Raw genomic sequence first — 23762 nt, 5'->3', positions numbered from 1 at the left:
AGGCCATAATTCTTCCCACTCCGCTTTCCCCCATACAGACATGCTCTGCATCCTTGCTTGTCAGTAGTTAGCAGCTAAAATTCGACATTCCCCATAAGGCCTTGTAGCAGTTTACCTGTCCTATCATCTTCCCTGACAGTTCACTCCCTCTGTAGGAACGTGCCGACTGTACATCGTACATTTTCATTAAAGGATAATTTGCCTGAAAAGGAATTTCTGGCAGAAGTTTGACATCAAGCCCTGAACTATCTGCCGGTCTGAAATATGGTAACACCTCCCTGGAGATGGAAAAACTGCTGAAAACGCTGCCATAATGTGTGTGATGTGCAGCAATAACCGGGCCGAGATCAAGAATAAGAATACTATATGGCTGGTGCAGTCCTATGTAAATAATACGTAATTACTATATAACACAAAGTTCAGTAACTTTCTAATATGCAGTTCAATTCATCATCATCTTCACCATCCCTGCTTGCTGCCAGTGACTAGGAACACTCTTGCTTACATTCACTCTTGCTTACATTAGGAGGTTTCACAACAGTGGATTTGTTGCAATGTATCAGTCTGGAGGGCAGGATAAGAGATAGATTTGATGTTGAAGAGGATTGTCTAGAAGGATACATTCAAACAAAATCTCAGCTGTGAAAAGTAAAAAAAAACAAAAAAAAAACAAACAGGTCTAAAGAGGTTTTCATAGACTGTGAGCTCCTGGGGTCAGGAATGATGGGAGTGATGTATTGGACGGAGATAAGGGGCATAAGACTGTGAGGCTCCTAGAGAGTCAGAGGTGATGGGAGTGATACATTCAGAATAGACTGCAAGCTCCTGAGACAAAGGTGATGGGAAGATTAGATTGTGAAGTGATTGGGCCAGAGATGATGGGGGTGAGAGATGAGATTAGATTGTAAAACTTGGGATCAGGGATGATGGGAGTGATACATTGTGTGAGACAGAAAGAATAGATTGCAAGCTCCTGAGACAAAGGTGATGGGAAGATTTGATTGTGAAGTGGAAGGAATGGGGATGATTGGGGTGAGAGAGGAGATTAGACTGTAAATTCCGAGATCAGGGATGATGGGAGTGATACATTGTGTGACAGATGAAAAGACTAGATCGTGAGTTTATGGGGACAGGGATGATGGGAGTGATAGACCGAGTGAAATGAGATTAGACTTTGGAGTAAAGGGTGATGGTAATATTAGATAGGGAGCTCCCAGAGACAGGGATGATGAGAGTGATACATTTTAGACTGTAACCTCCTGGGGTGACACAGTGTATACAGCGCAGTGGACCATGTTGGCAACCATATATAATTGTGTACGTCGCAGGGAGCCACCAGCGTTGAGGCAGCACAGATGCCGCCGCGCTTCTTGGTTCAGGCACGAGGTTTCACTTAAAAATAAAGAGGGGAAAAAAATAACTTTCTGCATCATTGTGAAGAAGCGGTAATGGACGCTGGCACGGGACGGCCAGACGCAGACCACAAGTCCTCCCGCTGCCTCTCGCATGGAGCCACTTCAGAAAGAAGCCATCAATGACATCATGAGATGTGCTGTGTAATGCGGCGAGGCCCCCGAGGGCTCGCGGAACACGGACTTCATTATTAACCAATAATCTCCACCACGCGGCCATATGACTGCGATTATAAAGTCATCACGACGCAGAGAAAACAATGTATTTGGAGCATTGCTCTGCATTCCTGCGAGTGCACGGCACATCTCAGCCGCCCGAGTGTTGTATAAACGGTGAGGATGATGGGAGTGATACGACGATACCTGGTCAATACCTGTGAGGAAACGGTATGGCCCTTTATGTACTTCGTAGTACTCCAGAGCTGAAATCACAATTCTACTGTTTCTCCAAACATCTTGAGCCATAGAAGCACACACTCATTTTTCTCCTTCTCGGGGTGATGAAGCTCACATTTTGCAATCTCACATCTAGGGGGGAGTGCAGATTTCAGGGAGACGATCTCACGTCTTGTTATGTAGGAGCTTAGGGCGCAGGACCTCACATTTTGGGAAGTGCAAAGATTTGCTCGTAGTATATAAAACATCACTACGCCCTGATCTGATGTAAGGAAAGGCTTCAATGCACTACACTGGTATGAAAAGCACAGGATGCTGCACGGCCGTGAGCAGAACTATGAATGCAGCTCCGGAGGACAAACTTATTTCAAATCTTCTGCAGACTTTCCAATTATTTCACGCTGGTTTGGTGCATTGTTCAGTATTCTGCATGGAGGTAAAGTAATGAAAGTCTATGTCAGGTGACCGCAGCCAATGAATAGGGATCAGCCGGAGGAGCGGGTGACCACAGCCCTCACTTCCTCACTGTATGCAGCCATTGTGCCTGTGCACTGACCCGTCCCTCATTAAGGTCCGGCGTGTACTGTATGCCGGGTACGAGGCACGTCCGCACTGTACTTTTCCATGTGAGCTGCTTTCTAGGTGCAGAGCTGTGATTATGTAAGACTCAGTGACCGGGATTCCTGCTTGTTTACTGGACGCGCTCGCTGCACACAATCTGGGCGACATTTACTCTGGATTCCTGGTAAATAAAAACTTCATCGTTATATAACGAGGAGCCCTACAAAGTCTTATTACATCTTCTTTTCGTCATTCCTCCTTATCCAGATATCTGATTCTTGGCCGCATACTGGAAGACTATGGTTTATATGTGGAGGCTGAACAACTCAAACTTGGACAAAGTCACGGGCCAACCAGTATACAGTATAATGGCCCCACATAGTCCTCCATACAGTATAATGGGCCCCACATAGTCCTCCATACAGTATAATGGCCCCACATAGTCCTCCATACAGTATAATGGACCCACATAGTCCTCCATACAGAATAATGGGCCCCACATAGTCCTCCATACAGAATAATGGGCCCCACATAGTCCTCCATACAGAATAATGGGCCCCACATAGTCCTCCATACAGAATAATGGGCCCCACATAGTCCTCCATACAGAATAATGGGCCCCACATAGTCCTCCATACAGAATAATGGGCCCCACATAGTCCTCCATACAGAATAATGGGCCCCACATAGTCCTCCATACAGAATAATGGGCCCCACATAGTCCTCCATACAGAATAATGGGCCCCACATAGTCCTCCATACAGGATAATGGGCCCCACATAGTCCTTCATACAGGATAATGGGCCCCACATAGCCCTCCATACAGGATAATGGGCCCCACATAGCCCTCCATACAGTATAATGGGCCCCACATAGCCCTCCATACACTATAATGGGCCCCACATAGTCTTCCATACACTAAAATGGGCCCCACATAGTCCTCCATACAGTATAATGGGCCCCACATAGTCCTCCATACAGTATAATGGGCCCCACATAGTCCTCCATACAGTATAATGGGCCCCACATAGTCCTCCATACAGTATAATGGGCCCCACATAGTCCTCCGTACAGTATAATTGCCCCACATAGTCCTCCATACAGAATAATGCGCCACACATAGTCCTCCTTACAGTATAATAGGCTCCACATAGTCCTCCATACAGTATAATGGGCCCCACATAGTCCTCCATACAGTAAAATGACCCCACATAGTCCTCCATACAGTATAATGGGCCCCACACAGTCCTCCATACAGTATACTGGGCCCCACATAGTCCTCCATACAGTATAATGGCCCACATAGTGCTCCATACAGTATAATGGCCCCACATAGTCCTCCATACAGAATAATGGGCCCCACATAGTCCTCCATACAGTATAATGGGCCCCACATAGTCTTCCATGCAGTATACTGGGCCCCACATAGTCCTCCATACAGTATAATGGCCCACATAGTGCTCCATACAGTATAATGGCCCCACATAGTCCTCCATACAGAATAAAGGGCCCCACATAGTCCTCCATACAGTATAATGGGCCCCACATAGTCCTCCATACAGTATAATGGGCCCCACATAGTCCTCCATACAGTATAATGGGCCCCACATAGTCCTCCATACAGTATACTGGGCCCCACATAGTCCTCCATACAGTATACTGGGCCCCACATAGTCCTCCATACAGTATAATGGACCCACATAGTCCTCCATACAGAATAATGGCCCCACATAGGGGTGGCGGTTCTGGTGTTGCAGGCCAAATATAACCACTCTGTGGGCCAGATTTGACCCATGGGCCAGAGTTTGACATGTATGGTATAGATCTAATAATTCTCAAAGCTGAGGGTTTGTCACAATGTATTGATCTATACAATACGCTTATAAGCTAAAAAAAATAGCACAAACATCACTTTTGTGCTGATAGTTTGTTACAATGTATCAGTTCAGGTAAACATAGGAAACCTGTTTGGTATTTCCAGCAATATTCAGTGGGGGTTCGACTGTTGGGACCCCCATGGATCCAAAGAACGGGGCCTTGAATTTCCAGAAAGGAGCAGTGGCCGTCACAGCGTGTTATTCTCTATGGGACTGCGGGAGAAAGCGGAGCGCTGTACTCTTATCCCCGGCAGTCCTACAGACTGAATGCAGCGCTAGCCATGCACGCTACATCACAAGGAGGCATTTCAGACCCCCTTTCTTGGGGTAAGTGGGGGCCTGAGAAATCAGAAAGGCACAGAAGAAGGAGAAACCTTTACACCGAGACCTGCACATTTACCTACTGTAAAATCACCACCTTGCCCAAAATACAATGCAAAACAGCTTCCCTGTAGGCTGTTAGAGGGGTTGTCCACAGATTGATTTCGGTGGTCTCAGAGACTCTAATAGCTAGGCACACATGAAACGCCTCTGCTGGATTATGATCCTAGTAGACTAGCATCTAATAGTGGACAAGAATCAGGCAAGGACGGAGGAATACAGAGATGGAAAAGAAGGGTCCCGGAGGGGGAGGAAAAGAAAGGTCCAGGAGGGAGAGGAAAAAAAGGGTCCCGGAGGGGGAGGCCCAAAGAGTGGAAGAGGGGGAGGCCCAAAGAGTGGAAGAGGGGGAGGCCCAAAGAGTGGAAGAGGGGGAGGCCCAAAGAGTGGAAGAGGGGGGGGGGCCCAAAGAGTGGAAGAGGGGGAGGGGCCCAAAGAGTGGAAGAGGGGGAGGCCCAAAGAGTGGAAAAGGGGGGGGCCCAAAGAGTGGAAAAGGGGGGGGCCCAAAGAGTGGAAAAGGGGGAGGCCCAAAGAGTGGAAAAGGGGGAGGCCCAAAGGGTGGAAAAGGGGGAGGCCCAAAGGGTGGAAGAGGGGAGGCCCAAAGGGTGGAAGAGGGGAGCCTGGCAGCTGACAGTGAAGTCCTGAGCAGCATACTCTACTCTCCCCATTCAGAGCACATGCAGGTTTGGCAGTGCCGATGCCGCTTTGGATGTGACTGAGTATTAGACATCTCTCCAGCTCAGTGCAAGATAAGTATTCGCTAACTCCCTGAACATGCGATGTAGACTTAGGCTATGTGCCCACGTTGCATTTATGAAGCAGAAAATTTCTGCTGCATAAATGCAAGTCCTCTCCCGGAAAAACGCATGCGGAATTCCGCACGCGTTTATCGCGCATTTTTCGCGCGTTTATCACGCGTTTTCCACATGCGGAATTGCCTTGCGTTTTTTATGCATTGGGCAAAGGCAATTCCGCTTGCGGAAACGCAAAATTAAATGACATGCTGCGGATTTTTGAACGCGGCATAAACGCTGCGGAAAAATCCGCAGCATGTGCATAGAACTTGCGGAATCCCATTGGGGAACATGGGGTGCGGATATACATGCGTTTTTCAAGCGTTTACGCTGCGGAAATTCCGCAGCATATACGCTTGAAAAATGCTACGTGGGCACATAGCCTTATCCAGTGATCTGTAGATGGACCGATGCAGATTTGTCAAAATACCCAGACAGGAGGAGAACGTGCAGCTGATCACACAGTCACAGTCACAGTCGCGGCACATGATTTAATGGATTAAGAGAGAGAGTTTTATGAGGTTAATGAGCCGGCCGTCCCCCTCGTGCTTTGCTCCCCAGTCATCGTGACCTTGTAACCTTTTATTCCTTTCTAAATTAAACCAACCCTCACTGCAGCCACGGCGCTGCCGGAACGATATCTGCTGCAAAGCGTGAGGAGAGGCAAATGATGCAGAAGACCACACATCTGTTACCGATGCAGGAACGGACTTTACACAATAAATGGTTTAATTTCTCAACATTTTTTAGATTTCTACTTGCTGTAAAATTCTGAGCTTTGTGCGGAGGAAAACAATTGTACAGAGCGGATACATCGCACAGCTGAAGATCCCCATTGTTACCACCGAGCCTGGAATCCTGCACTGATACATTGTCACAACTCGTGAAGATTGTATATATATGCGAGATACCGTGCATGGGAGCGCAACCTAGCAGTGCGTCCGACAGTGTGGATTTATGGATGCGCCCGTTAACTGTCTCTACCGACTCCCCCATATACAACATCCATGCTTTACACTGCAGCTCTACGTGTTTCAACTAGCTACTGTGTATTGAAGCTCCCCATTCACAATTAGATCGCTATTGACCGAACAATCAGTTGTTCGGCTGACCGCTATCTGCCCGAGCTCCCCGTTCAATGTCCCCGTTCTCTATAAGAGAGTGCGAAGAACAACAGGGAGGGACTCCGCGCAGACGAGGTGTAAATTTTTCTTGGCTCTGTAAAATTCCTCCTTGTAAAGTAAAGTGGTGACGTAGCGTCCGCAGCCAAAGTGACCAGGTCAGCGGCGAGGAATGAAAAAATCCGCACGGCACCTGTTATCACATGATGGAGTATAAGTGGAGGCAGATGGGGTGTGATCCCCGGAGCCCGATGCAGCACGATCACAGAACCGAGACTCCGAGAAGAAACATACAACGCTGTGCACAGTCATTCACATTGTTTTTTTCCCTCTTGCAGCGTTATATTGTGAAGTCCTGGTGATGGATGATGAGAGTGATTGTGCAAGATAAAAGTAGAGTCGACTGTATGCTTAAATGGGTTGTCTGGTCTTTGGAGACTTTTTTATTTTTACTTAAATGCATGTAAAATAAAATCAAGTTTCATAAAAAATTTTGTACCATTTTTGCTTTCATGAGCTTCGCTATGTCTGAGAACATTCAACTCTGATGTGGTCATAAATCAGCTAAAAGGAGCTCAGAAAGAAAAGAAATAAAATATGCAAATGCTCCTGTCAGACAGATAAGCTCACTGGTGGATTCTCAAAAGGGTTGTCCGGCCTTGGGGTACAAGTCTGTGGTCACTCTATGTGACTGCAGACTAGCGAGTCCTCACAGTGCGTGCTGTCAGGATTCACAGATGCAGGGAGCGGGCAGTCATGTTAACGATTTGCATACTTCCGGCTACATTCCGACTAGACTTGTCCAGCCGTACTCAATTTTCTTGGGCACGTCTAGTCGGCATGTGACTGCATGTATGCAAATCACATACTTGCAATCACTCATCAGCTTCCAGAGAATCCTGACAGTGTGCACTGTGCACGATATGAGGATTTACAAGTCTGCAGTCACTTATAGTGACTGCAGACTTAAACCTGAAGGCCAAAGATTTGATTCTTGGCGCCTAGGACAGGGATGATGGGAGTGATACATTGTGTGCACGAAAAGTAGAATAGACAATTGTGGAGAACATATTGCTTGTCACTCAGCTTTTCCAAACACAGGAGGAAATGAGAAATGGCTGGATTGAAGTTTTTGGCAATTTGTTGGACAAGGACCCCAGGATTGTAAACTTAAAGAGGACTTTATATTTGGGGTTTATTGTTGCGCACTAATTTTAGCAGCTGAACCTTGTGAACTCGCATCTAAGGTGCAGAAGGATTTAAGGATTTTCCATTTTTTTCTTTACGATTTCCTGGAAACCATCAGCGGCTCAGACTCATTCGGGACAATCCTGCTATTCTGGTGATTTTCCTGATCTAGTACAGTAATACCGGGTGGCGGAGAGACAGTGTCCCAGGCACAGAAAGTATTATATTATTACATGATAAAGAGATTGCCTGCAAAGTATCCCGAGACGTGGGGAGCTCCGCCACCTGGAGTATGAGACACACAAATCAAGTATGTGCCCCCCTCCCCGGGCCATGGAGACAAGGCCCCCTCAATGCAGAAATGGGAATTATGCAATTCAGCTGCACCCCGGGTAAACACGGCCCCCACTTCCTAGGACCAGCGCTTACTGGAAGCCCCATTGCCTGCACTGACACCACTGGGCTCTGCCGTGTTACAGTGTAATGTAAGATACGGCCCCCAGGAATGCCCGTAAATCACGGCCCCGACACACACGACTCCGCTGCTCCATAATGAGATTTATACAGAAGACGTGCCGGGATTTATGGGCCGGATAATAACCGTAAAGGGAGGGCGCCGGGCTCTACGATGGCCATGCAGACAGTCGTAAAATCTCAATTTTAATCAACTTTATGAGTGATGGAATAAGAGAACGGCGGAGATTAATAATGCCGCAATGAGGATTCCATTAGTATTGCCGGTAATACTGACCGCCATATTGATGATTTATGGCACGCAGTAGACCCCGGCATGTATCAGAGGGCTCCTCAAGACAGACAATGATGTCTTATTAGTAAGATAACACTCAATGCTTGACGGAAGGAAACAGAGGTTGGGTCCCGACCCGTCACGTGGCCCACTTAGATCTCCCTCCGTTAGCCAGAGGGGAGAGAGGCTACAAATAGGACTTGATGCCACCGTGTATTATACAAATGGTCCATAGATTTACTGGAGCAGACGTCATCGTAGGGTAACGTGCTTCTGCCCTATTATTTACAGCACTGCTCTATGTGGCCAGGGTCCTCATTATAGGACCACGCAGCATCATCTTAGCACGCACCGGGGTGAGATGGGGAGAAGGATTTATCATGCTGATTGTGCAAGAAAAAGGCTTCGTGCACAAGACGGCGTCGTCTTCAGGCAAATTCCGCCTAAAAAATGGCCACAAAACCGTCCTATAAAACGAACATAGTTCACAGCAATGTCAGAACGATACTGTGCGCACGTTCCGTCTTATGTCAGGACTTTTAACCGCTTCAGAGACTGGAAACCCTGAACTGGTTAAAAGAAGTGAGGTCTTCATTCTTCAGCCGGCTTCTGGGTGGAAGCGACCTGCGCTCAGTACTTAGTGCCGAGTGAAGCTGCCGTTGGGCTGTGCACGCACCCTTATGGCGGACCTGGACCACATCTGGCCCTCTGGCTGTTCCAGTCCGGCCCATGGACCGAGAGAGACAGCCGAAGGGCTGAAAACAGTGGCCCACGGGCCGCACCATGCGGCTGTCCTCCTCCACCCGGCATCCCGATTTCACCGATATCTGCATTCTCAGGAGGCAGGCTCATACTGTATATAGAGGGGGTTGTGTGGGGGCTCATACTGTATATAGGGGTTCATACTGTATATTGGGGGTTGTGTGCCGGCTGATACTATATATAGGAGGGCTGTGTGGGGGCTCATACTGCATATAGGGGGGTTGCATGGGGGCTCATACTATATATAGCAGGGTTGTGTGGGGGCTCATACTGTATATACAGGGTTGTGTGGGGGCTTATGTATATATGGGGGTTGTGTGGGCTCATACTATATATAGGAGGGTTGTGTGGGCTCATACTGTATATAGGGGGTTGTGTGGGAGCTTATACTGTATATATGGGGGTTGTGTGGGCTCATACTATATATAGGAGGGTTGTGTGGGGGCTCATACTGTATATAGAGGGGGTTGTGTGGGGGCCCATACTGAATATAGGGGGTTGTGTGGGGACCTATACTGTACATAGGGGGGTTGTATGGGGGCTCATACTGTATACAGGGGGTTGTGTAGGGGTTCATACTGTATACAAGGGGTTGTATGGGTGCTCATACTGTATACAGGGGGTTTGTGTGGGGACTCAATGTATATAAGGGGGTTGCGCGAGGGCTCATACTGTATATAAGTGGGTTGCTCGAGGGCTCACACTGTATATAAGGGGGTTGCGCGCGGGCTCACACTGTATACAGGGGTTGAGTGGGGGAGCATACTGTATACAGGGGGTAGCGTGGGGGCTCATACTGTATATAAGGGGGTTGCGTGGGGGCTCATACTGTATATAAGGGGTTGCGTGGGGGCTCATACTGTATATAAGGGGGTTTTGTGGGGGCTCATACTGTATATAGGGGGTTTTGTGGGGGCTCATACTGTATATAGGGGGTTTTGTGGGGGCTCATACTGTATATAGGGGGTTTTGTGGGGGCTCATACTGTATATAGGGGATTTTGTGGGGGCTCATACTGTTATAGGGGGTTTTGTGGGGGCTCATACTGTATATAGGGGGTTTTGTGGGGGCTCATACTGTATATAGGGGGTTTTGTGGGGGCTCATACTGTATATAGGGGGTTTTGTGGGGGCTCATACTGTATATAGGGGGTTTTGTGGGGGCTCATACTGTATATAGGGGGTTTTGTGGGGGCTCATACTGTATATAGTGGTTTATACTGTATATAGGGAGCTGTGTGGGGGCTCATACTGTATATAGGGGGTTGCATGGGGGGTCATACAGTATATAGGGAGTTGTGTGTGTGTGTGTGTGTGTGGGGGGGGGTGTCACTGTTTATAGAGGGATGTCACCATACTTAATTCTGCTCAAGATTAAGTGATACAATGAATATTATAAAATAGTAATTAATATTTTATTGAGCAGCATTAATTTCAGGCTACTGGTTCGGCCTCCACAGCAGTCACGATTTCTCATGTGGCCCCTCGGGAAAATGAATTGCCCACCCCTGCCTTTAGGTGTAGTCTGCACCAAAAACTCCTGAATTTCATGACTTGCATCTTGATTGTGCGTTTTAGACACTTTCTGCACCTTTCCCAACAAGGGGACGTGGCTTTGCTGAAAATGGGCAAGAAGTAGCAGAAAGCGCGATGTCTTGGTGTAAACTCGGGAGCTTTAGAATGTGCAAAAACCTCTGAGATAAATCCGGTGCACTGGGAAAGCATCTTGTCCGCGGGCCGCATGAATCAGACACCGGCTCCGTTATAGCAGCCACGTAGGCTTTATGCTGAAACGTTCCGGTACTTCTATTAGCCGGCCATAGAGGCTGTTACTCCTCTGACTGGCTGGTCTGTGTGTGATCGCAGATGGGTGGCGGAGGGGGTCTAGCAGACGCACCCCAGACAGAAGAATGAGTCAATGGCGGAGTATCTGCACCATGAGAAAGGATCAGAATTGGGGCTGGGGTCAAGTCCTTACCGAGTTGCTGAAAGAGCAGCGCCACACTGGTGCCCGTCACTGGCAGACTGTCGTACAGAGGCGTCTGAATCAGCTGACGGTCTCCGGCCCCCAATGAGAACAGCTTCTGCAAAGAGAGAAAGACAAAAAAAAGAGACCGTCATGGCTGCGGAGACGATTCCTGTAACATCTCTCCCATCAGGCTGGAAAAAGTAAAAAAAAAAAAAAGAAAATGGCTGCAACATCTGAACGAACAGGTAGAAGAAGACTGGTAATGTCACCCGTATTTCCGCTATATCACCATAGCACAATCATAATGGGGACTTAAAGGTGCAAGGTCAGCAGGAGCTGAACTCTGCCTTCGGCCTTTTGGATCCCTTCAACACCTTGGGATTTTCCGTTTTTTGCTCCCCTTCTTCCCAGAGCCAGAACTTTTTTATTTTTCAGACAATATGGCCATGTGAGGGCTTGTTTTTTGCGGGACGAGTTGTACTTTCAAACGACACCATTCATTTTACCATATTGTGTATTGGAAAGCGGGGAAAAAAATTCCAAGAGTGGTGAAATTGCGAAAAAAAAGTTCAATTCAACAATTGTTTTTTTTTTTATTTTTTTCATTTCCCATATTCACTAAATGAGAAAAATGACCTGCCATTACGATTCTTCAGGTCATTACGAGTTTGCAGATAACAAACATGTATAGGTTCTTTTTTCTTTAAGTGGTGAAAAAAAAATCCAAAGTTTGCAAAAAAAATAAATAAAAACGGCGCCATTTTCCAAGACCCGTAGCGTCTCCATTTTTCGGGATCTGGGGTTGGGTGCAGGTTTACTTTTTGCGCGCCGAGCTGACGTTTTTTACTAATACCATTTGGGGTTGATAAAATGTTTTGCTCGCCCGTTATTGCAATGTTGTGGAGACCAAAAACCCGTAATTATGGCATTTTGATTTTTTTCTTGTTACACCGTTTACCAATCGCGTGAATTCTTTTTCTATTTTGATAGACTGGGTGATTCATATGTGTACTTTTTTATTGTTTTATTTTGAATAGGACAAGAGAGGGGTGATTTGAACTTTCAAATTTTTTTTAAGATTTTTAAAAACTTTTTGTTTTACTTTTCACTTGCTTTAATAGTCTCCTTAGGAGACATGAAGCTGCGATCATCTGATCGCTTGTGCTAAATGATCATCTGCTATGAACGCCAACCACTGGGTGGAGCTCATAGCAGATCGGCAATGCCACCAATCGGCGTCCCGCGATCATGTGACAGTGATGAACAGGAGCAGATGTTGCGGTGAAGCACAGAAGACACCGGATCAGCACCGATCACGAATCCAGTCTATATGTACAGCGTAGGAGGTGGGACCCAGAGAGCGAAGATGTCCGCACTATACCCTCAGGTGTCCCCTAGAGCGCTGCACCTTCTATAATGAATCCTCAGACGGGCCGTATCCTCGAATTCCACCCAAGCAGGAAAATGAAGGGAGACCAAAAAATAACAAGAATGGTACACTAAAAAACAGAAGTCCTGCTGGGGAGTCATTACCTGCGATCCGCCGGCTGCTGGGACGATACAGGTGACGAGGTTTGCCACCAGGTTCTCCAGCGACACATTCAGACTGTCCACGTAGACGGTATAGATCAGCCCGAGGCAGGCCTGCGGAAGAGAAGACAAACGCAACGTAAAGGCAGGGAAGACGCTTGGGACTTAGAGTGCAAGCTCTGGTGACAAGGACATTAATAACAGTTATTGCAAACTCGGCTCACTGCGGTTCATGTTACATGAAGATGAAGGATGGAGGTTTTTCTTATACTGACCCTGAATATTTCTGGATAGTCTAATCTGGACACCAGCACCAAACTTTTCGGAGCGAACACTTGCGCTGGTTGAATTAATCCAGAATCGTCGTCGTCGCCATCGCTGTGATCGCGCTTTGTTCCCTGAAAAGTATTAAAAAGATGCAATAAGATTACAAAACAATCAAATCTGCAATCGGAGAATAGAACAGTGTGAGTATACGCAGAAGATGTCCTATAAACTATCGCGGAGTATGTATTCACATCCCCAAAGGAGACACAGCTGGGAAGGAAGGCTAGCCATTAACCAGACAGCCTATCCGCAATTGGAGACATCATTGAGGATGCAGCCTATCCATCACTAGAGATCAGCGGTGACATCACTGAGGATGCAGCCTATCCATCACTAGAGATCAGCGGTGACAGCACTGAGGATGCAGCCTATCCATCACTAGAGATCAGCGGTGACAGCACTGAGGATGCAGCCTATCCATCACTAGAGATCAGCGGTGACATCACTGAGGATGCAGCCTATCCATCACTAGAGATCAGCGGTGACAGCACTGAGGATGCAGCCTATCCATCACTAGAGATCAGCGGTGACAGCACTGAGGATGCAGCCTATCCATCACTAGAGATCAGCGGTGACATCACTGAGGATGCAGCCTATCCATCACTAGAGATCAGCGGTGACAGCACTGAGGATGCAGCCTATCCATCACTAGAGATCAGCAGTGACAACACTGAGAATGCAGCCTATCCATCACTAGAGATCAGCGGTGACATCATTGATGATGCAGCCTATCCATCACTAGAGATCAGCAGTGACATCACTGAGGATGCCGCCTATCCATCACTAGAGATCAGCAGTGACATCACTGAGGATGCCGTCTATCCATCACTAGAGATCAGCAGTGACATCACTGAGGATGCAGCCTATCCATCACTAGAGAGCGGTGACATCACTGAGAATGCCGCCTATCCATCCCTAGAGATCAGCGGTGACATCACTGAGGATGCAGTCTATCCATCACTAGAGATCAGCAGTGACATCACTGAGGATGCAGTCTATCCATCACTAGAGATCAGCAGTGACATCACTGAGGATGCAGCCTATCCATCACTAGAGATCAGCGGTGACATCACTGAGGATGCAGCCTATCCATCACTAGAGAGCGGTGACATCACTGAGGATGCAGCCTATCCATCACTAGAGAGCGGTGATATCACTGAGGATGCAGCCTATCCATTCACTAGAGATCAGCGGTGACATCACTGAGGATGCAGCCTATCCATTCACTAGAGAGCGGTGACATCACTGAGGATGCAGCCTATCCATCACTAGAGATCAGCGGTGACATCACTGAGGATGCAGTGTATCCATCACTAGAGATCAGCGGTTACATCACTGATGATGCAGCCTATCCATCACTAGAGATCAGCGGTGACATCACTGAGGATGCAGCCTATCCATCACTAGAGATCAGCGGTGACATCACTGAGGATGCAGTGTATCCATCACTAGAGATCAGCGGTTACATCACTGATGATGCAGCCTATCCATCACTAGAGATCAGCGGTGACATCACTGAGGATGCAGCCTATCCATTCACTAGAGAGCGGTGACATCACTGAGGATGCAGCCTATCCATCACTAGAGATCAGCGGTGACATCACTGAGGATGCAGTGTATCCATTCACTAGAGATCAGCGGTGACATCACTGAGGATGCAGCCTACCCATCACTAGAGATCAGCGATGATATCACTGAGGATGCAGTGTGTCCATCACTAGAGATCAGCGGTGACATCACTGAGGATGCAGTGTATCCATCACTAGAGATCAGCGGTTACATCACTGATGATGCAGCCTATCCATCACTAGAGATCAGCGATGACATCACTGAGGATGCAGTCTATCCATCACTAGAGATCAGCGGTGACATCACTGAGGATGCAGTCTATCCATCACTAGAGATCAGCGATGATATCACTGAGGATGCAGTCAATCCATCACTAGAGATCAGCGGTGACATCACTGAGGATGCAGCCTATCCATCACTAGAGAGCGGTGACATCACTGAGAATGCCGCCTATCAATCACTAGAGATCAGAGATGACATCACTGAGGATGCAGCCTATCCATCACTAGAGATCAGCGGTGACATCACTGAGGATGCCGCCTATCCATCACTAGAGATCAGCAGTGACATCACTCAGGATGCAGCCTATTCATCACTAGAGAGCGGTGACATCCCTGAGGATGCAGCCTATCCATCACTAGAGAGCGGTGACATCACTGAGGATGCAGCCTATCCTTTCACTAGAGAGCGGTGACATCACTGAGGATGCAGCCTATCCATTCACTAGAGATCAGCGGTGACATCACTGAGGATGCAGCCTATCCATCACTAGAGATCAGCGGTGACATCACTGAGGATGCAGCCTATCCATCACTAGAGATCAGCGATGACATCACTGAGGATGCAGCCTATTCATTCACTAGAGATCAGCAGTGACATCACTGAGGATGCAGCCTATCCATTCACTAGAGATCAGCGGTGACAACACTGAGGATGCAGCCTATCCATCACTAGAGAGCGGTGACATCACAGAGGATGCAGCTTATCCATCACTAGAGAGCGGTGACATCACTGAGGATGCAGCCTATCCATCACTAGAGATCAGCGGTGACATCACTGAGGATGCAGCCTATCCATCACTAGAGAGCGGTGACATCACTGAGGATGCAGTCTATCCATCACTAGAGATCAGCGGTGACATCACTGAGGATGCAGCCTATCCATCAGTAGAGAGCGGTGACATCACTGAGGATGCAGCCTATCCATCACTAGAGAGCGGTGACATCACTGAGGATGCAGTCTATCCATCACTAGAGAGCGGTGACATCATTGAGGATGCAGCCTATCCATCACTAGAGAGCGGTGACATCATTGAGGATGCAGCCTATCCATCACTAGAGAGCGGTGACATCATTGAGGATGCAGTCTATCCATCACTAGAGAGCGGTGACATCATTGAGGATGCGCCATTCAGGGGCAGATTCACACTGGACAGACTGACAAGTTCTCTCCCCTCCAGGAGCAGATCCGATCAGCGCTGTGTTGTCGCCTGGGACCTGACTGAGGCCTCACATCTGCACAGCTGGGGACATTGTGCTAGAAGCAGGGTGCAGACATTCCCCAAAGACATTTGCTGATTTTCTCACATTTCCTGCGTAGAGATCCTGCGCGACAAGCGGAAAAAAGAACCATAACCAGGCAGTCGTCCCACAACTACAATGATATAAGGGATGGAAGCCGTGCGAGGATGACGATCCCATCATAGCACTACCCGTCCTACCCACCAGCAGTGCATTAGCGGACTATCAGCCCACTCCTCTCCTGAAATACTCTGTGCTGCTAGGGATTCTACTTCTACTGTGTAGCCATTAGTTCCAGACCTCACACAAAATACTGGGTGACCCGGCTTTTTCTACTATGTGGATTTCAATTTGGAATCTCCTCCATTATCATCAAATGTCTCTCCTGAAATACTCTGTGCTGCTAGTGATCCAACTCCTGCTATAAAACCATTAGCCCAAGACCTCCCACAAGATCAGCATAACCTCTCTCAAAATACTAGAAGACCTTGATCTACCTACTAAGTGGAGGTTGTACTCTTCTCCTGAAATACTCTGCGCTGCTTGAGATCATGTTCCTTCAATTATGTAGCTGTCAGTTTGACATCCCACAAGATCAGCGCACTACTCCCCTGAAATACTCTGTGCTTCTGTTGATTCTGCTCCTTCAACTACAGTGCTGGCCAAAAGTATTGACACCCCTGCAATTCTGTCAGATAATACTCAGTTTCTTCCTGAAAATGATTGCAATCACAAATTCTTTGGTATTAATATCTTCATTTAATTTGCTTGCAAGGAAAAAAACACAAAAGAGAATGAAGCAAAAATCAAATCATTAATCATTTCACACAAAACTCCAAAAATGGGCCAGACAAAAGTATTGGCACAACCTTTAGCCAAAATAACTGCGAACAACCGCTTCCGGTAACCATCACTGAGTTTCTTACAATGCTCTGCTGGAATTGTAGACCATTCTTCTTTGGCAAACTGCTCCAGGTCCCTGATATTTGAAGGGTGCCTTCTCCAAACTGCCATTGTGAGATCTCTCCACAGGTGTTCTATGGGATTCAGGTCTGGACTCATTGCTGGCCACCTTAGAAGTCTCCAGTGCTTTCTCTCAAACCAATTTATAGTGCTTTTGGAAGTGTGCTTTGGGTCATTGTCCAGCTGAAAGACCCATGACCTCTGAGGGAGACCCAGCTTTCTCACACTGGACTCTACATTATGCTGCAAAATTTGTTGGTAGTCTTCAGACTTCATAATGCCATGCACACGGTGAAGCAGTCCAGTGCCAGAGGCAGCAAAGCAACCCCAAAACATCAGGGAACCTCCGCCATGTTTGACTGTAGGGACCGTGTTCTTTTCTTTGAATGCCTCTTTTTTTTTCCTGTACACTCTATGTTGATGCTTTTTGCCAAAAAGCTCTACTTTTGTCTCATCTGACCAGAGAACATTCTTCCAAAACATTTTAGGCTTTCTCAGGTAAGTTTTGGCAAACTCCAGCCTGGCTTTTTTATGTCTCGGGGTAAGAAGTGGGGTCTTCCTGGGTATCCTACCATACAGTCCCTTTTCATTCAGACGCCGACGGATAGTACGGGTTGACACTGTTGTACCCTCGGACTGCAGGGCAGCTTGAACTTGTTTGGATGTTAGTCGAGGTTCTTTATCCACCATCCGCACAATCTTGCGTTGAAATCTCTCGTCAATTTTTCTTTTCCGTCCACATCTAGGGAGGTTAGCCACAGTACCATGGGCTTTAAACTTCTTGATGACACTGTGCACGGAAGACACAGGAACATTCAGGTCTTTGGAGATGGACTTGTAGCCTTGAGATTGTTCATGCTTCCTCACAATTTGGTTTCTCAAGTCCTCAGACAGTTCTTTGGTCTTCTTTCTTTTCTCCATGCTCAATGTGGTACACACAAGGACAAAGGACAGAGGTTGAGTCAACTTTAATCCATGTTAACTGGCTGCAAGTGTGATTTAGTTATTGCCAACACCTGTTAGGTGCCACAGGTAAGTTACAGGTGCTGTTAATTACACGAATTAGAGAAGCATCACATGATTTTTCAAAGGGTGCCAATACTTTTGTCCACCCCCTTTTTTAGGTTTGGTGTGGAATTATATCCAATTTGGCTTTAGGACAATTCTTTTTGTGTTTTTTTTCATTGAAGACAAATTAAATGAAGATAATAATATCAAAGAATTTGTGATTGCAATCATTTTCAGGAAGAAACTGAGTATTATCTGACAGAATTGCAGGGGTGCCAATACTTTTGGCCAGCACTGTATATGTCACCATCAGTCTCCCACCCCACAAGATCAGAGCACTGCTCCCCTGAAATACTCTGTGCTGCTGGGGATCCTGTTCTTTCCTCTGCGTTGCTCTATGATCTCCTACAGGATCAATCCACTTTTCTCCTGAAATACTCTGTGCAGCTCGGCACCTTGCTATTACTATGCAGGTCTTAATTTGTATTGTCCCCAAAGATCAGCACACTATTCCCCCGCGACCCTACACCTTCCACTCTGCACCTCTCATAATATCAGCTTACTTGTCTCCTGAAATACTCTGTGCTGCAAGCTGTGTTTCTAGGTCTCATAAAGCTTGCTTTAGTAAATAAGCCCCTGCCACCAGCTGAGTGAGCAGGACTAAGGAGAGAAGCTGGGACTGGTCCTTTAAATCTGTATTTTTCTATGGGAAAACAAATGAGACAATGACATTTATTTTCCGCCTGGTCCTTGTTTTCTCGGAGTCGCTCGGGTTGGAATAGTCGGCGAGTTGTGGAACATTCCAGCGTCGCTCCGTTATATAAGACGACACCTGGCCTCGTATAAAAATCTGCTCAGCGAGAAAACAGATCAATTTATCAAACCAGAAGTCAGTGAGTGTAAGCCTTCCAGCGGTAAATGGCGTGCTCCTCGCCGCTCTGGAACAATGTTTCGGTGGGGTTGCTAGCAAACAAAAGACTTGTGAAGAGGACACATGACAGGGGTTATACTCCGTGATACATTCCAATCAGAAACGACCGCTAACGATCCGGAACGTGACGCCAGCAAGATGTGAGAATCCATAGAATTAAAGGGACAAGAACGTTTGATAAGTCCAGAGATGCGGTGTTCCCTTCCCCAATGTCATGCACGTGAAGCATTGCATTAGCTTTCATGTTCATCCTGAGCCGCCTGATTCAGAATGCAGCGAGAAAAAAGTGATACAGGCAAAAGAATAGGAAGCAGAAAGGAGAATGAATACGGCATTCCAGGAAAGATGGCGGCCGACCAATGTATATAGAAAATCGGTATCCGTGGAAAGCTGGGTGACGACCTCCTATATAACGCATTTATCTGATGTTCAGTGAAAGATCTGGACGGACATTTATTGGTAGATAATTAACACAAATTTTGGTTTTCGCAAAGTCTGCCATTTTCAAGGTTTGTAGATCTTATAGTTGGATGTTTCTATGGTTAATGAAGTACAATTATAAACATTCCATAAGTTTTTAAACTTTTATTGACAAATACACAAAGTTTATGCAAAGACTTAATCTTCGCAGTGTCGTCCATTATTTTTAAAGACTTCTGCCCTTCGCCCTGACAAATGGATATCGACTTCTGAGCAAAATCCTGACTGATGATCCATTCTGGTCTAATCAATCAGCGTTTGGAGTTTACACAATCTTGGTGTTTTTCTTTATCGCTTTTTATGGATTGACCACGGGTTCTCAATAGGATTAAGATCTGGGGTGGTTTCCTGGCCATGGACCCAAAATTTCAATGTTTTGTTCACAGAGCCACTTAGTTATCACTTTTGCCTTCAGACATGGTCTCAATCAAGCTGGAAAAGACATTGTTTAATCCCAAATTTTTCCGAGATGGTTGGAAGAAGTTGCTCTTGACAGATATTAGACCCTATTCTTTATTCATGGCAGTGTTCTTAGACAAAATTGTGAGTGAGCCCCCTCCATGGATGAGAAGCCCCCACACATGAATGGTCTCAGGAAGCTTTTCTGTTGGCAGACAAAGGTCTCGGGGTAGCGCTCACCTTTTCTTCTCCAGACAGTCAGTCATTCTTCTGGTCCTCTGTGGTCCCATTCTTGTACTTCTTACAGACTGATTTTCTGCAGGAGGTACAGGGATAGGACTGTACAGGACTGGGGTAAACTTATTTTCTGTGATGAAGCCCCATCAGACTGTTGCCTGGAAAAATGATTGTCCGGAGAAGAAAAGGTGAGTTTCACATAGGAGCTGGTGACTGTCCTGCAGCTTTGTGCCCGCGCTCCTGCTTATTGCAGATGTTTCATCTCTCGTGTCTGTTCTGGATCACACAATGTTTTCATTCTTCTTTTATCCCCACAGATTAGACCTTGCCAGAGCGAAAGATACAAATTAACGGCTGTTTATTCCGATCGTTCCTTCTTCACAGACGGGCAGAGCAGGCAGCGGTCACCTGTGTACAGTCTTGTAGAGTTCTGCTCCAGCCTTTAAAAAGATTTTATTAAGTTGCTCCCATTAATACATACAAGGGTCAATAATGAGGAACGTGCGTTCTTATAAACACTGATCTAAGATTATATGCTAGAGTAAATGAGCCTTAAAGGGGGTATTCTCATCTCCAAGAATAATAATAATATTAGCAAATACCTCCAATTAGAAATGTAGTATAGTTCTGATTTGCTATGTCACTTACCCCATGTGCAGGGCATTGAAGTAGCAATGCATAACCATGGATACCTAAACTACTGCAATGCCCTGCACATGGGGTAAGCGACATAGTGAATCAGGAGAACTATACTATACTTCTACTTTGAGGTTAATAATAAAATTAATATAATAATAATTTAAATTATTATACCTATTACTTATTGGGATAGGATCTTGGAGATGGAAATACCCTTTAAGCTACAACAACAGGTCTCCTGTTAGAACTAACATACTCATATATGTGGCTATTACTTTGGGCCAGAAGACCCACTTCCAGTCTGGGTGTTGTGGTCCGTATAAGAACCAAGTAACATATTTATTTGAGAAAAGTCTTAAGCCCAAGTGGATCATGCCAAATACTATGTTATAACTAAAAGGATGGAGAGAGAATGAGGAAAGGAGGAAGGAATAGAAGACAGGAAAGTGAAGCAAAAAGAAGAAAAGATGGAAGAAAAGAAAGAGTAGCAACTAGAATAGAAGAAAGGAAAGGAAGGAGGAAAGGGGAGAGGAAAGAAGACAAGAAGTGACTGAACAATGGAGGAAATGATGGAAGAAGGAAGGCAGGGGAAGCAAGGAGGACAGTACACAGGGATGGAGCAAGGAAGTAAGGAAGAAGATGGAAAAGGTGTCCAAAACCATGAGAAGTGACTGAACAAGCAAGGAAATTAAGGAAGAAGAGAGAAAGTGAAAGAAAGCGGATTACAAAGGAAAGAAAGGCGAAAGGGTGGAAGAAAAAGGAAGACAAGGAGACAAGTAGTCACTGAAAAAAGGAAGAAAAGGAAGAAAAAGGAAGAGGAAACAAAGGATAGCACAAAGGAAAGGACAGAGGAAGACGGGAATAGGGAACAGAGAGGGAGGAAGACAGAATTAGGGACCAATAAGTTGGGAAGTGATGGAAAAAGGAAAGAAATGATGGAAAAAGGAAAGAAATGAGAACAGGGAGGAGAAGCAACAAGGATAGTATGAAGGAAAGGAAGTAGGAAGACGGAAAAGTAGAGTAAGGAGAAGCGACTGAACAAGGCAGGAAACTGTAGATGAGGAGATGGGGAAGCAAGGAAGATAGATGGAGAGGCTGGAGGACAAGAAGGAAGCAGGGAAAAGGAGGGAGGGAAAGAGAAGAGAAGGGAGGGAAAGAGAAGAGAAGGGAGGGATGAAGAGATGGAAGAAGAGAGCAGCATATAAAGCAAAGGGACAAGGCGAAAAAGGAAGAAGGAAAGGAAGGGGAAAAAGGTAAAGAGGCAAGAGAGGAGGTAAGGGGAAGAAGGGAGAGGTGGAAAAGCAGGACGGCTCTAGTTTACACACGTTTCTCTGTCCCTTACACCGAAACAGAAAGTTCTTAAATGTGTCAGTTCAAACGTGTTGCAGTTTCGCACGGAGGAGCCGAGCATCACGTTGGCACATAGTGCTCTTCATCTCGGGGCCACTGGCCTGGTTGTATTAGGGCCCAGTATCAGGGATTTTTAGCTGCTGTGTTATGAGGGTATTTTGGACTTCCAGCCCCCACCCCAAACAATTCCCAGGTTCTGCATTTTACTTGGATGGACAGATAAAAAAAAAAGTAAAGAAAGAAGCAGAAGCCAAGAATTTCTCCAATATTGAAAAATTAGATGGATTTATTCATTTTGTGCAGAATTGCGTAAGTTCCCAGCACGTGGTGGAGGTATCCGACGAGGGGCCGCAGACCACGGCCGGACGGGTACAGCAGATCCATCACAAGTCACGTACTGCGGGATTACGGAAAGTACAAGAGGTGATGGTTGTAACCCTGGAGCTCCTGACTCATCTCTCAACGATGCTCGGACAATCGAACAAACACAAAGCCAAAACACGTCATTAAAATAACCAGAAACAGACACCAAAGCATGAAGAGTAACCGCTACACAACATGTCAGCCGGCACCTCACTACTCCTCAGGAAGACAGCGCCAGGAGATTGACACGGCTCAGGAACACAAAGGGGTTGTGCAAGTCATCAATGCAACCAACACGGTAGACAGGACGGGCAAGGGGGGGGACCGCCAGCGAAAAGGTCAAACAGACACCAAACTGATGGAAAATGTCATATTAATCAATGTGGGAAACCTTGTTTTTCTCAACATCCAAATACTGCAAAAATAAAAGTTTTTCACATCTAGAAGAGTGAGAAAAATTGGAATAAATTCAGCTTTTTGATGGGAGAAGTAAAGCTGCAGTGGCGTGGGGGGGATGAGTGCAGGTAACACCTTCATTGGCCACAAGTTGGGGGTGGCTGTCTATCGCATGGGGGACGCGAGATCTCAGCCTGATCCTAAGGATCCTGCTATTCTGAGGACAGATCATCAATATCACAGTAGTGTCAGCATCTTTCATTTTTGATGTGTCCTCACCATTACACAGTGCACAGGTCTTAAGCGGGCATCGTATCTCTTTAAAAGGGGTGAAAATAAATTATCACCTATCAACAGGATAATAGGCGACCACTTATGGATCGGTGGGGGTCCGTCTGCTGGAACCCGCAACAATGGGCAGAACGGGCCACTTTTAGACTGGAGTGGCAGTGGATTACGAGACTGATGAGCGCTGCGTTCACCTTTTTACAGCAGCCCCTTAGAGAATAAATGGAGATGAGGTCATTAAAAACAGTCTTTCTTTCATACATCTGAATGAGGCCTTATCCAGGCAAATGCTTAGATGGTAGAAAACATACACACTACTGCTCCATACTAATATAAATGTTCCCCGTTCTGCCCATCGGAAGGGACCCCAGTAATTGGACCCCCATCGATCTATAAGTTATCAGCTATCCTGATATACTGGTATATTCACCAGACAGTTCTTTCATCCAGGAGCTCATAAGGGAAATTGTGTTTTATCTCCCTAATGAAGTTGGAATCTGAATTTATTATACTCTAGAAGACGGGGAATTCACCCAATTCCTAAAAAAAAAAATACA

The 23762-nt window shown here is 46.4% G+C and overlaps 1 protein-coding gene across 1 annotated transcript in view; it reads right to left on the bottom strand.

Annotated features, from left to right (window-relative positions):
• Positions 1-23762, bottom strand: part of SBF2 (SET binding factor 2) — a 273321-nt gene that overhangs the window by 151503 nt on the left and 98056 nt on the right. The window contains exons 4-6 of the mRNA XM_073657906.1: positions 13011-13133; positions 12739-12849; positions 11215-11320 (exon numbers count right to left, since the gene is read on the bottom strand). Of these exons, the coding sequence (XP_073514007.1) occupies positions 11215-11320; positions 12739-12849; positions 13011-13133 (340 nt within the window). The remainder of the gene's footprint in view (positions 1-11214; positions 11321-12738; positions 12850-13010; positions 13134-23762) is intronic.

Source organism: Phyllobates terribilis, unplaced genomic scaffold, assembly GCF_046119375.1.
Source record: "Phyllobates terribilis strain yellow unplaced genomic scaffold, ASM4611937v1 Scaffold_13__5_contigs__length_258822181, whole genome shotgun sequence".
Lineage (NCBI taxonomy): Eukaryota > Metazoa > Chordata > Amphibia > Anura > Dendrobatidae > Phyllobates > Phyllobates terribilis.
The sequence above is the reverse complement of the archived record's forward strand: the minus strand, read 5'-3'. Positions and strand labels throughout refer to the sequence as shown.